The 13609-nt window shown below is 53.6% G+C and overlaps 1 protein-coding gene across 1 annotated transcript in view; it reads right to left on the reverse strand.

Annotated features, from left to right (window-relative positions):
* The window catches only part of FBXL18 (F-box and leucine rich repeat protein 18), a gene marked incomplete at its 3' end in the record, with an annotated part of 29109 nt that extends 17816 nt beyond the window's left edge, over positions 1-11293 (reverse strand). The window contains exons 1-3 of the mRNA XM_084250629.1: positions 11096-11293; positions 8190-9733; positions 571-789 (exon numbers count right to left, since the gene is read on the reverse strand). Coding sequence (XP_084106755.1) covers positions 571-789; positions 8190-9670 — 1700 coding nt within the window. The 5' untranslated portion in view covers positions 9671-9733; positions 11096-11293. The remainder of the gene's footprint in view (positions 1-570; positions 790-8189; positions 9734-11095) is intronic.
* Positions 11294-13609: the final 2316 nt, after the last annotated feature.

Genomic DNA, 13609 nt, shown 5'->3' on the forward strand with positions numbered 1-13609 from the left:
TTTAAGAAACCCCCACCCACACCCCACAGGTGAAGAACTCCAGCATCTGACTGTGCACTCACGGACGGACCCACAGCACAAACCAGGAGGACCAGGACCCAACCACCCAGCGCTACCATGATGTGGGTGCCTGGGCCATGTTGGGCTCACTTAATACAGATCACAAACATGGAGGAGACTGACCGGTGGAGAATGACTCCAAGGTCAAGTTCCCACCACCCCACCAGATCCCATGTCACCTATACAATCCACACTTCACCACCAGGAGGCCCAAAGCCTTCTTCTAGCTGCAGGTACCTCCCCACGCTCAGGTCTGCCCAAATAAACTGGTTGGAAAACCAAAACAAAAACCACAAAGCTTCAGCTGTGTAGAAACGAGCCACGCAGCGAATGAAAGCCAGGTTGGGAGGGAGCTCTGTGGAAGACTCAGCCCTGGCTTCTCACTCCAACGCTGCCCACAGAGCTTGTCTCCCACCACCCAGTGAAGACCCAGGGAGGAGGGGTTCATTGGGACACTGATGCTAAACTTCTGGGTCATGCCCTAGGCACCGCCTGTGTGCACCCACTCACCTTCGGAGGAGGGACTGCTGCAGATTCCTACAGGTGGCGAGCGACTCCCCGGTGAACATGTGACACACGACGACATGCAGGCAGCGGGCCATGAAGGCCAGAACAGCCTCGGGCTGCAGGGTGCCACTACGGGAGACCAGGCACAAACGCTGCAGCGTGGAGCACTGGCTCAGGGCCTGGAAGAACTGGGCGTTGGCGCTGAAGTAGGGCTGCTCCAGTCTGTGGGGAAGGAGCAAAGAACAGTAGTGAGCCCTAGCCTCCCAGTCTACAGTCCCTACGCATGCCCCCCTTGCCTAGCCCTGGGTGAGCCCTCAGACCCCTGGGATCTCTTGCAGTGGTTTGATTCAAAAGACCCTGCAGACCCAATGCAACCACCTGGCCACTGTCTACAGCCAGCCAAGCCACTACCCTGTCAGTACCCCATCTCCCTCAACCACCGGGCAGGAAATGGAGCCGTGTTTCTGTGTGGTCACTGCCCTCAGGAGTGCTGTTTACAGGGGAGAGCAGGTCTCACCCATGAGGAACACACACTGGATAGATAGGGCATCTAGAAGATGGGGAGGCTGACAACCTGGGCCAGGTGGGGCCACTCTAGCCTTGCCAGAAAGTGTGAGGGGCAGCACTAGTCAGGTCCAAATGCCCCCATCTGGGGGTGAGAAGGACTAGTCTATGCAGCTAAGAACTCAGCCAGCAGACAAGGCTGGAGGTTTCCACCCACGTGTTCTAGCAAGATGGATAGGAGAGATGAGGATGTGCGCACTGGTCACCAGAGCTGGGCCTCAACAAAGGGTTGAAGTGTCACAAGTCTGAGCTGAGGCTGGCTCCAGCTACAGAGACAAAGATCAGGACTAGGGAAAGTGCAGAAGATGTGCCAGGCCTTTGTTGGGTGTGTGCACCCAGACAGGAAGCAGAGCGGACAGAGCGGTGTAAAGCACAAAGAGGAGGCGGCAGAGACACACCGGTGGAGGCAGAGGGAAAACTGAAGTGCAGCTACCAGCCTGTGACACCTGGATGACACCGGATTTGAGGCAGGAGGTTGGGCCATGTAAGTCCCTCTGGGATGAGAGTCACGGCAAGGCAGAGAGGACCAGGAGGAAAGCTGAAAAGATTCAAGGGGCTATGGGTTCAAGTCCACTCCACCAGGGGAAGGGAGTGATCAAAGTCACACCGAGACCACAACCCTGCTATGCACAGATTTTCTGAGAAGTTGTGTTTTTCTCAAAACACAGACCTAAAAGTAAGAAAAATGGAGGGTGGTGTGGGAGTCTGAACCTGGGACTGTGGAACTGCAGTGACCTCTGCCTCCTGCAGGGGAAAGCGGGAGCTGCGTGAGGGGCCTGAGAGCAGGGCTGGGATGCAGGCCAGCGGGAAAGGACGGGCCTGTGGCATCTTGGTCACTAGGTGGCGATGTGGGTCCGCAACACCCGCCAAAGAGGAAGATGTTCAGCCTGTGGGTTAGAAACCCCGCTGGCAGAAGGAGCAAGTGTGTTGTAGACATACACAGTTTAAGTAGTCTTTCATCTAGACAGTCATTGCCAGATTCTTCCATACTGAAGGAAGTCGCCCATCACAGACGTTCAGGAAGAGGCTGGCCTGCTGCGACCGGCTGTCCACTCCGCAGGCTAACCACACCATGGCCCCTACTCTCCCACACAATGGGCTGGCAGAACTGACCTGATACAAGTGACTGAGTGATCAAGTGTCTGCAGTTAGGGCAGAGGATGAGGAAGAGGTTACCATGACTGACGTCGCCTTGGGAGCTGGGGAGGACACCTGTGGCCGTTTATTCTCTCCTCACTCTTCCTCAGCCTTCCAATCAACAAGATCGGTCTCCAAAGCCCACTCCCTGAGATGTCTGGTCTCCCTGAGGTTCTGTGGGCACAGGAAGACACTGGGAGGTGCCTCCTCTCATCTGCCTGCCCATACAGTACCAAGGCCTAGGGCACTCCTGGGACAGTCTCCAGCACCTGGGTCCAAAGCGGTCCTCTTGCTTCCACCCAAACCTGCCCCGATTCCCTGGTTCTGAGGTCATGGGCAGCCCAGGGTGACTCAGGGTTGTCCCCTCCCTCCACCACCAAGGAGGACTTGATCAGACTTGGGAAAAAAAGTGCCTTCTCTGTTCAACTTGTAATCCTCTCTCTGCCGAGGTGCACATGAATCCGGAGCTGCCTGGTCCCAGCCAGAACAACGTGTTCTGCGCCGCCTCCCCAGGAGCGGCCGGCTGTGCGGAGGCAGCTCCCGGCCAGGGGCCCAGCTGGCACCAAGCTCAGATTCATGGACCTTCAAGGTAGGGACAGCGGCAGCCGCAGCAGGCTTGCCTGGGACCCCAGAGCTGCATCTCAGGAACATTCAAGGAAGATCAGGAACTGCCGGGGAAGCAGGCCAAGAGGGAGCGGCATGCTTCCCCTAAACACAGAATACCGCATCATTTCCCTGGCTGCGGCCCACGGCAGGCGGCACCACCTGCTCCTTTCGATCCAGCCCCCAGTCAGCTTGCTACAGAAGGCAGGCATCCAGAGGAATGGGGCCATTTGGCCACGTTTTAGAAACTGGTGTTTGTTCTGAACAGGCAGTACCCAGCTCAATCAGACGTGATTCTCAGCAGCCATGGTGCACAGAGAGGCCATTGTAAGTGGTGGTCAGGTTCACGCTGGCCTACAAAACCCGTTTATCCCAAGTCCCACAGGCCTTCCCAGGCACAAACACACTGTATGCAGGGTCCTGCTCCTGCAGAAGGCCCTGAGTCACACAGATCATGAACCAGACCCCAAAGACCACTCAGTGACCACTACATGCTGCTATTACCCAGTTCAATGCCCAACTGTGAGGCAGGAAACACTCCCAGCTGCCTGCAGCTGGGTCACCTAGGCAAGCTCATTAAGTCCTCTGGGACTCACATTGCTCATCTGCAAAATGAGACAACAATATCTACACTCATGGTTACCAGAAGTGCCCATGGGCTCGATCCCTGTAAGCACTGAAAAGTATCTGGCAGCCATCCTGAAGATGCCAACACAATCTAACAGCAGCCACAGCCACCTTCCAGCATGGCCCCCTCTCATCTGCTTCCTCCTTCCTGGACAGCGCAGACTGAGCCACCTTTGCTGATTCTCCCTCCTCCTCCTGACCAATTCTCGCCGAGTATACCCACACCTAATATAATATATGGTCTCTCCAGATACATCTGCTGCCTGGGAAACAGCTCCTCCACTGGTATGCGAGACACCTCAAACTCACATGTGCACACAGCTGCATGGGTTCAACCGCTCAGTCCAGAAGCCTCCGCGCCATGCATCCACCTAGACCCACCATCCCATTAACCCGATCAATCAGCAAATTCTCTGTAAAGTCAGAATCTAGCCACTTCTGGCTCTATCTTGCTTTCTCCTGTCTCTCATTTCAGGTTGACTCGGCCTCCTGACAGGGGTGCTGCGCCCTGTCAACTGGGAGCATTGGCACCTCCAGGGATCTCTGCGGGCTCTGGGAGCCCGGCAGGTGCTGGAGACATGGCAGGGGTTCACTGCCTGCCTCTAACACTCTGACGTTTAAACTACAACACGTGGGCCTCCCCAGTGGCGCAGCGGTTGAGCGCTGGGTTGCGAAGCTGCCCGCGGCCTCTGCGGCGCCGGTTCGATCCCCGGCTGCTCCCTGGCCACCGGAGGAGGGTCCCACATGGTGTGCAGACCTCTCCTGCTGCCCACTGCTCCCCTCAGCAGTGTACTTCGGTCCTTCTGCCTGCTCTGCTCCCTGCTCTGGCTCTGGTGAGTTCTCTCACCCTCCTGCGCTTCTGACTGTACCCAGTGCATGTATAAACAAAACAAACAAACAAACAAATAAATAAAAATAAAAAAACATGCCTCTATTAAAAAAAAAATAAACTACAAAACGTTTTACTTTCCTTTACTCTCCCTGATTGCTAATTTTATCAAACACATCCTGATGACTACCAAATAGATTAACTACAGTCATGGAAAGGTGTGAGGTTTAATGGATTGGTAAGAGTAACAAAGCTGATGGCAAAAATGACAAGCCCAGAAATTCCTGGTTCTGAGTTGTGTTCAATTAGAACTCTAATGCTCACATGAATTAAGAAATATTCAATTCCTGGGCCTCTCTGGTGGCGCAAGGGGTTAAGACACAACCTATGAAGCTGTCCACAGCCACTGCAGCACGAGTTCAATCCCCGGCCAGGGAGCTGACCTACATGGCACAGCAGACCTCTCCTGACTTGCCCGCTGCTCCCCTCGGCAATGTCCTCTGTCCGTCTGCCTGTTCTGCTCCCTACTCTGTCTCTGGTGAATCCTCTCACCCCCCACACCTCTGGCCTGTACCCCAGCTCTTATATCCATAAATGAATTTTTTTTTAAGGTTTTATTTATTTATACAAGAACTGGGGTACAGGTCAGAAGCACGGGAGGGTGACAGAATTCACCAGAGACAGAAGTGGAAGTAGAACAGGCAGACGGACCAAAGACACTGCTGAGGGGAGCAGCGGGAGAAACAGGAGAGGTTTGCTGTGCCATGTGGGAATTTCCCTGGCCGGCTGGCAATTGAACCGGCGCTGCAGAGGCTGCGGACAGCTTCACAGAGTGGCACTCAACCCACTGGGCCACTGGGGAGGTCCAATAGATAAATCTTAAAAAAAAAAAAAAAAAAAATTCAATTCCTGGTAACAAAAAACAGGGCAACAGGGTAGCTGACCTGGGTAGTTTACTGCTGAATGAAGAGATCCAATTGCAACTTTAAGTTACACATCATCTGGGCCTCCCTGGTGGAACAAGGGGTTAAGACGCAACCTATGAAGCTATCCGCAGCCACCCAGCCACCGCAGCACAAGTTCAATCCCTAGGCAGGGAGCTACTCACATAGCACAGCAGACCTCTCCGGACTCGCCCACTGCTCCCGTCAGCAGTGTATTTCAGGCCATCTGCCTGTTCTGTTCCCCACTCTGTGTCTGGTGAATCCTCTCACCCCCCATACCTCTGGCCTGTACCCCAATTCTTGTATGCAAAAATAAATAAATCTTTTTAAAAAAAAGTTACAGATAGTCCACTGAGCACACACTTATAATCTCCTTCCAGAAAGGCCAGTGATATGACAGTTAAGGCCCAGGAAGAGACAAGCGGGAGGAGGCACTTGACAGAGAGGGACAGTAAGAAAACAGGAAGCAGATTCCTAAAGGTTGCAGATAGATGCTGGCAACAAGACAGCAAAAGCTTCCAAAACAGGAGTCCCACGCCCTGCCTGTGGGGGAGAAGTGTGAAGGGGGCTGACTGTGGTGGGAGTCCTTCCTCCACTCCTGGCAGGCAGCTGACCCCCCACCCAACCTGGCAGGAGAGGGGCCTACATCAGAGAAATGAACACACAGGCCATAAGGCAGAGGTGTGCAGGGAGAGGGAAGAGAAAAGCCGCAGCCCTCATTCCTGCTAGGTACCCCTGTGCTGCAGTAGGACAGAAGTCCGTAAGGTCCTGGAGTGGAATGACACGGTGCCCCCTCACATCCTTAACTGTCTGACGACACTTTGCATCTCCAAGTAAGCACCATATGTCAGGGCGAGGGAGGCCACATCTGGAGAGCAGCACATGCAGGCGCAAGTGGCTTTAACCTGCAGGCCTGAGTTTAGCAAACTCAAAATGTACATAAAGCTAACTTTGACTCAGATTTCTAAACTGGAGGATTCTGAAAACCCAGCATCATGGTTCTCAAAGCAAGTGTAAATGGAACACACAAGACACAGCATAATAATCCCTTCCCCCCAGATACAGGGGTCTGTGGAAATTCAGGCTGAGAATTGGAGCTACGTCCAGGACATGTTAACGCAGCAGGAAAACACCAAGGTTTTTGCCATGGGCTCTGCTATTTGGAAGGCTGGGGTTGGATCCTCTGTCTCACTACCCACCCAGGACTAGCAGAGACTTAGGAGCCACAGGATGTGTTGTGCTAAAGGGTGTGACAGAGGGGGAGGTGACATCCAGCCTGGCAGAGAAGCTCTAAAGGCTCCAGGTTGAGCATGGCAAAGCCTTCTGTTGCTCCAGCTCAGATAAGGCTCATCTACTGTCATGCCATCATCTCGGGGGAGTATGGAGGTCTGCAAAGTACATACTTGTCTCTATTTTGTGTGGCTCAAGAGCACCTAAAAGTCCTGGACAGGGCAACTGATCCACAGCCAAGACACCAAATGAGCACTAGCTGGCCTGGGGACAATGACACACACAAATCCCTGTGCCCCTGTTGCTGCTCCCACGCATCCACTCCACCAGCTTCTCACGGAGCCCAACTAAGGGACCTAAGTGTGCTGTCACCTTCCCCCAAAGTCCACCATCATCACTACATTTTGGGTAGTTTCTAGGGAACGGTGCAATTTTTCATGATCAAATATGTCTCTAGTAAACAAAGGCTCAATCTTCACAAGAACCCTTCACTCCATGCATGACTAAGGTAATCCACTTCATGCCTGGATGTGGAAATTGCCAGTGGGCCCACATAATGGCCTGGGTAGCATCTCCAAGGCCAAGGATCCTGTTCCAGGCCATCATCACCTCTCAATGTTGTGCAGCCCCCCAGGAACCAATCGCTCCATTTCCTCCATCCTGGCCACTCCAGTCCATATGGGACACCATAAGGGTCTTTCCAATTGCACTTCTCCCTCTGCTGACTGAAGTCCTTCCTATCTGCCTCACCTTCGCCTACCTGCCTCACCCCCTCACTCGTCGCCCCCACCTCCAGAGCACTGGCCAGACTGAACCGTTTAGCTTTTTGGGCACAGGACATATTTGTAAACCTCTGGGTTTTTGTACATGACATATTTGTAAACATCTGTTGCTGACCTCTCCAGAAAGCCTTGGACTCACATCCCCAAGTCTCCTCATCCTTCAAGAATTGCAAAGTTGGACAAAAAGCTGAATTTGAATCCTGGCTTCCCCACTTACTGGCTCTGCTGTACAAGAACAATAACATCTGGGCCTCCCTGGTGGCACAAAGGGTTAAGACGCAACCTATGAAGCTATCCACAGCTACTGGAGCAAGAGTTCGATCCCCAGGTAGGGAGCTATCCACATGGGTGGATGTGGAGCTATCCACATGTGACAGACCTCTCCTGACTCTCTTGCTGCTTCCCTCAGCAGTGTGTTTCAGTCTGCCTGTTCTGTTTCCCACCCTGTCTCTGGTGAGTCCTCTCACCCCCCCCGCACCTCTGGCCTGTACCCCAGTTCTTGTATGCATAAATAAATAAATCTTTAAAAAAAAAAGAATAGTAACATCCCACAAGGATTAAATGAGATTAAATACAGAGCAACACCTACATTACGACCACTGAAACAGGCACAAGTGATGAAGGCAGTGGGCTGTTTGGCATCCCTGCCACCTGCACAGCCTCCCTGGGCTCCACTGAATGCTGAGTCCCCAAGCCCCTGCACCTCATCACAATACACTGTCCCTGGCAGGCCACCACCCCTCAGACTCCAAGCTCGCAAAGGACAGGACTGTGTCTCATTTATCTCAATCCCCAGGATGTGCAGGAGATATGAATGCACTACATAAAAAGCCATATGCTACTGCATCCCCACTGCCAGCCTCAAAGGCTCCTAAGGGCCAGGAACAGCTGCTAGGGCCCCCTTACCTGAGGTCCTTCAGCCGCTTGCAGTGCTGCAGCATGTCAGAGAGAGCGGACATGTAGACCACCTTCCCCATCATGCCCAGGTTGGCCAGTGAGAGGGACTGGAGCTGCTGGCATTGCAGGCCAATGCTGACCAGCCCGGAGCCCGTCAGAATGCTGGGCAGCTGAGCCAGTGTCAGGTGCCTCAGGAAGGCCAACTGGCCAATAGCAGCCACCTCTGAGTCCCCCACACTCTGCGCCCGGCTACAGGGTGGGAGGGAGTTTCGGATGGCTGGCTCGTTGCGTGGCATGGCGGAGGAAAAGTTGGACCCAATCAGTTCGAGGCGCTCCAGAAAGGGCACATTCTTCAGCAAAGACCAGAACACGGAGGAGGGCTGGGGGACCGCCTGCCCCGAGAAGGGGTTGGGACAGGACTGCACACCGATGCGGACCTTCTTGCCAAAACCGCGGGGCACAGCGTGCATGGCAGGCTGGGCAGGTGCTCGGTCAGCACGAGGCGCCGAGTCGGCGACAGAACACACGGGCAGTGACAGGGAGCGCAGATGGCGCAGCCGGGCCAGCAGCTGGCACAGGTGCCTCCCCGGGCCCTCAGAGCTGTGGTGGTGGGCAGCCGAGAGGTTGAGGTGCCGCAGGTTGCAGCAGGTCACCACCAGCGTCTCCAGGATGCTGCTGTCAATATCGTCCTCCGCCTTGCGGAGCAGGGAGTCTGGGGACAGGCAGTGGACACAGCCACTGAGATTCAGGCTTGCCAGGCTACGAAGGTCCTTCCCACCATTGATGACCCGCTGGATCAGGTGGCCACCGGACAGAGTACACCGGCTAAAGCTGAAGTAAAAGGGGTTGTTGAATTTCATGTGCTGCAGGAGGGCCGAGCCATTGAGCCAGGACTTGGGTAGCTGCAGAGCATCCAGCACAACATTGCGGGCCATGGAGTCCAGCAGGTTTTTGGTGGCCCCGCTCTCAGCAAAACTTCCAGGCACGGAAATGAGGAAGGCGTGCAGGTTCTCAGGTGTGCGGTCACTGAGCACAGCGAGGTAGAGCCGCACCACCTCCTGGTTGATGTAGCCCGGGGCCAGGCGGGCGTAGAAGACACGCAGGTTCTGGTAGTGGGGCACGTTGCTCTGGCCCACCATGAGCTGGCCAGAGAGAATGGCGCCCTCACGCGTGCGGTCCAGGATCTCAAAGTAGAGCAGCAGCTTCTCGAGGCTGGTGCAGCAGGGCACCACACCATAGGAGGGTGTGTACAGTGTCTGCTTCAGCTCTTGCACGCGGCTCAGCGTGGCCTTGCACTCGCTGCTCAGCTGGCCAGCATCGAAGCCCGGGCCCACGTCAATGGCCAATGAGCGTAGGTGTTGCAGGGCTGATAGCATCTTGGAGAGGCGCAAAGAGGTCAGGTGGCAGCCCGAGAGGTTCACCTTCACCAGGCTACGGCAGCGGGCCACATGATCGATGGTGGAGCCCGACAGCCAGTAGCAGCCAGCCATGTTGAGCTGCTGGATCTCTCGGCCAATCTCCTTCACCAGCCGCTTCACCTTGTCCTCACTGGCCTGCAAGACAGGATGGCGTGGCAGGAAGAGGAAGGAAAGGGTTGAGTACCAGGTGTCTCCTGCACCTTCATCCCCTTAGGTCACACTCCCTCACATCAATCAAGGAGCTACAAGAGTCCCTGAAAACTGCAGGGGGACACCTGCAGAGACTCTCAGGGGGAAAACCTAGTGTCTCTCTCCCCACCTGACACTAACCTTAAGCCAACATTCAAAAGCTAGATGGGAACATAAAATGGTGCCACCTCTGTGGAAAAGTTTGGTAGTTCCTCAAAAAGTTAGTGTGGGCCTCTCTGGTGGCTCAAGGGGTTAAGATGCAACCTATGAAGCTGACCACAGCCACTGAAGCATGAGTTCAATCCCCAGCCAGGGAGCTACCCACATGGCGCAGCAGACCTCTCCTGACTCACCCGCTGCTCCCCTCAGCAGTGTATTTCAGTAGATCCGCCTGTCCTGTTCCCCACTCTGTCTCTGGTGAATCCTCTCACCCTCCACACCCCCGACCTGTACCCCAATTCTTGTATGCATAAATAAATAAATCCTAAAAAAAAAAAAGTTAGCGTGTGATCCAGAGATTCCACTCCTAGGTGTGCACCCAAGAGATCTGAAAACAGGGACCCGACCAGACACTGCACATCACATTCACAGGTGCATTATTCATATTAACCGAAAGTTGAAAACAGCCTGTGTCCACCATGGACGAACAGATAAACAACACAAGGCCTCTCCACACAATGAAATATGAGTCAGCACAGACTATGCTGTGAGTCAGCATAGAGCCCCTTCCACAGTCTCCGAAGTGGGTTAAGGTCAAGGTCAGTTTACTTTTATCTTTAAGGTACCTGGTCAAGGGCCTCCCTGGTGGCCTAGGGATTAAGCCTCAGCACTATCACTGCACTATCACTGTTGGCAGCCTGAGTTCAATCCTGGCCAGGGAGCTGACCCACATGGCACAGCAGACCTCTGCTGTCTCGCCCACTGCTCCCCTCAGCAGTGTATTTCAGTGGATCTGCATGTTTTGCTCCCCACTGTTTCTAATGACTCCTCTCACCCCACCCCCCAGGCCCAAACCTCTGGTCTACACCCCAGTTCTTGTATAAGTAAGTAAGTAAATAAATAAATAAATAAAAATAAATGGTGCTGAAACAGCTGAATGAGCTTGAATCTTTACCTCACAGCACATATAAAGAGTAACACAAAATGGTCCCAGACTTACCTGGAGGCTATCACTGCAGGACTCTGTCTCAAGCAGGACTCTGCACATCTGCCTCCCTCTCCATCAGCTATAGCATCCAACCTCCTGGCTGTTCCCCATCATCTGCCCTCCCACACCACTGCCAGCCCTCAGCATCCAAGCCACCTCACCTCATAGTCCTTCTGCAACAGCACGGTGTGAGTGAGGCTCTTATCCAAACACAGGGCCGCCAGCTTCCGGCAGGTGAGCCGGACGTTCAGGATCAGGTCTGTGCTGGGGACATGGCTCAGGATGTGCAGGAGGATCTCGTCAGAGAAGCCCAACAAGTGGGCGCCACCTGCCACAGTGGCCGCTGCAGGGGACACCTCACCATCGTTGGACTTGTCCTGAAAAGGGGAGGGGATACCAAATTCTCTCAGAATTCCCACAACCGTCAGTCCAGCCTCTCCACCCAGGGAGAGGAGCCAAGAGAAGCCTCACCGCACTACAAAAAAATACGCAGCCTCTGCAAGATGAGTTCGATCCCCAGCCAGCCAGCAAACAGCCCACATGGCAAGGCAGACGTCTCCTGACTCGCCCGCTGCTCCCCTCAGCAGTGTATTTCAGTCAGTCTGCCTGTTCTGTTCCTCACTCTGTCTCTAGTGAATCCTCTCACCCTGTGCATCTCTGGCCTGTACCCCAGCTCTTGTATGCATAAATAAATCTTAAAAAAAAAAAAAAAAGAAGAAGAATCCCATCAAGAAACAGTAAGAGGGCTTCCCTGGTGGTGCGGGGGTTAAAATCTCAGCACTATCAAGCTATCGCCAGCCACTGCAACATAAGTTCAATCTCTGGCCAGGGAGCTGACCCACATGGCACAGCAGACCTCTATCTCGCCCACTGCTCCCCTCAGCAGTGGATTTCAGTAGATCTACCTGTTCTGCTCCCCAATCTGCCTCTGGTGAACCCTCTCACCCCCTGCACCTCTGGCATACACCCCGATTTTCTTGTATGCATAAAAAAATAAAAATAAATCTTTTTTTTTTTTAGATTTTATTTTATTTTTACAAGAGCTGGGGTACAGGTCAGGGGCACCGGAGGGTGAGAGGATTCACCAGAGACAGAGTGGGGAGCAGAACAGGGAGATGGACCGAAAGCACTGCTGAGAGGAACAGTGGGCGAGACAGGAGAGGTCTGCCGTGCCATGTGGGTATCTCCCTGGCCGGCCGGGAATGGAACCTGCACTGCAGAGGCTGCAGAGAACTTCCCAGCACTGCGCTCAACTCGCTGCGCCACCGGGGAGGCCCAATAAAAATAAACCTTTAATAAAAAGGAAAAGAAACTAAGACTTGGGAATAACAACAGTGTTTTCACCAACCAGGGAGGCCATGGTGGATCAGTGAGTCACCATGAATCACATCCTCAGAACCACGAAGGACAGCAGCTCAAGCCAGCACTGTCACTGCAGGCAAGAAAGACAGGAGGACCCACACCAAGAAGAAACTCTAAGGTCCTTATAAATATGCAACAGCTCTTCCTAGACTCAGGACATTTTCAAATCTTACAGTCCATTGTAAAAAATGGACAGCACAGGGCCTCCCTGGTGGCGCAAGGGGTTAAGATGCAACCTATGAAGCTATCTGCAGCCTCTGCAGCACGAGTTTGATCTCCAGCCAGGGAGCTACCTACATGGCGCAGCAGACCTCTCCTGACTCGTCTGCTGCTCCCCTCAGCAGTGTATTTCAGTCAATCTGCCTGTTCTGTTCCCCACTCTGTCTCTGGGGGATTCTCTCACCCCCAACACCTCTGGCCTGTACCCCAGTTCTTACATGCATAAATAAATAAATCTTAAAAAAAAAAAAAAAAAAACTGGGTGCTTCCAGTAAGACATCACACGTTCCTTCTCCTTTTGTGGATATTTATAAATTTCCCTAATGTAGGCCTTCTGTCTGATAAATGCCTTTTTGATGTGTAAAACCAAGAGGGAGAAGAGTTTATCCCTTGCTATTATGACAAGAGATCCCCAAATCAACCACAAAAGAATTCAGAAGGCTCTCTTGAGGTAAGCACACAGAAGCAGGGATGCCTGTATCTCCTAGCACTTCTCCTCCAATGGATCCTTCTGTCCCAAATATATCCGCTCGGAGGGGCTCCTCTCCAATCACTCCCAGGAGAGCATGACCCAAATTATTTCCACTGCCTTTTCCAGAGATTCCCTCCACAAGCCCCTCTTCTCTGCATTGCTGGAAGTGCTAGGACTTGGAAAGTCTGCCGCTACCATGGCAACTGTGAAGCCTGGGAAGAAGAGGCTGCCTACACACCCCAGTAGGCACCGGGGTTCCTGGGAACGCAAACTGTGACACCCCCCCTCCCACTCTGTCCTGACAGGCCCTGCACCCTACCAAGCCTGCCTAAGGTTAGAAAAGGGTTTCCCGAACATCCAGCCTTTCAAAAACATCAGACGTTCACAATTTCCCTTTATTCTAAGAGGTACCCAGATGTGCCCTCACTCCCCCACTTTCCATTTGAAGTGCCCTTAATCCCTGCCTGCACTGTCCCCCTACCGCCACCATGCCCAAGGACAAAGGCAGTCCCCAGACCCAAGTCCACAGCCACCCAGTTCTGGTGTTTTGGACCATAAGCACCTTTCCTTAGCTCGCTGATTCCCAGAGTCAGTCACGGGGATGGCCCAGGCATCTGTCAGA

This window comes from Talpa europaea (genome assembly GCF_964194135.1).
Source record: "Talpa europaea genome assembly, chromosome: 12".
Taxonomy (NCBI): Eukaryota; Metazoa; Chordata; class Mammalia; order Eulipotyphla; family Talpidae; genus Talpa; species Talpa europaea.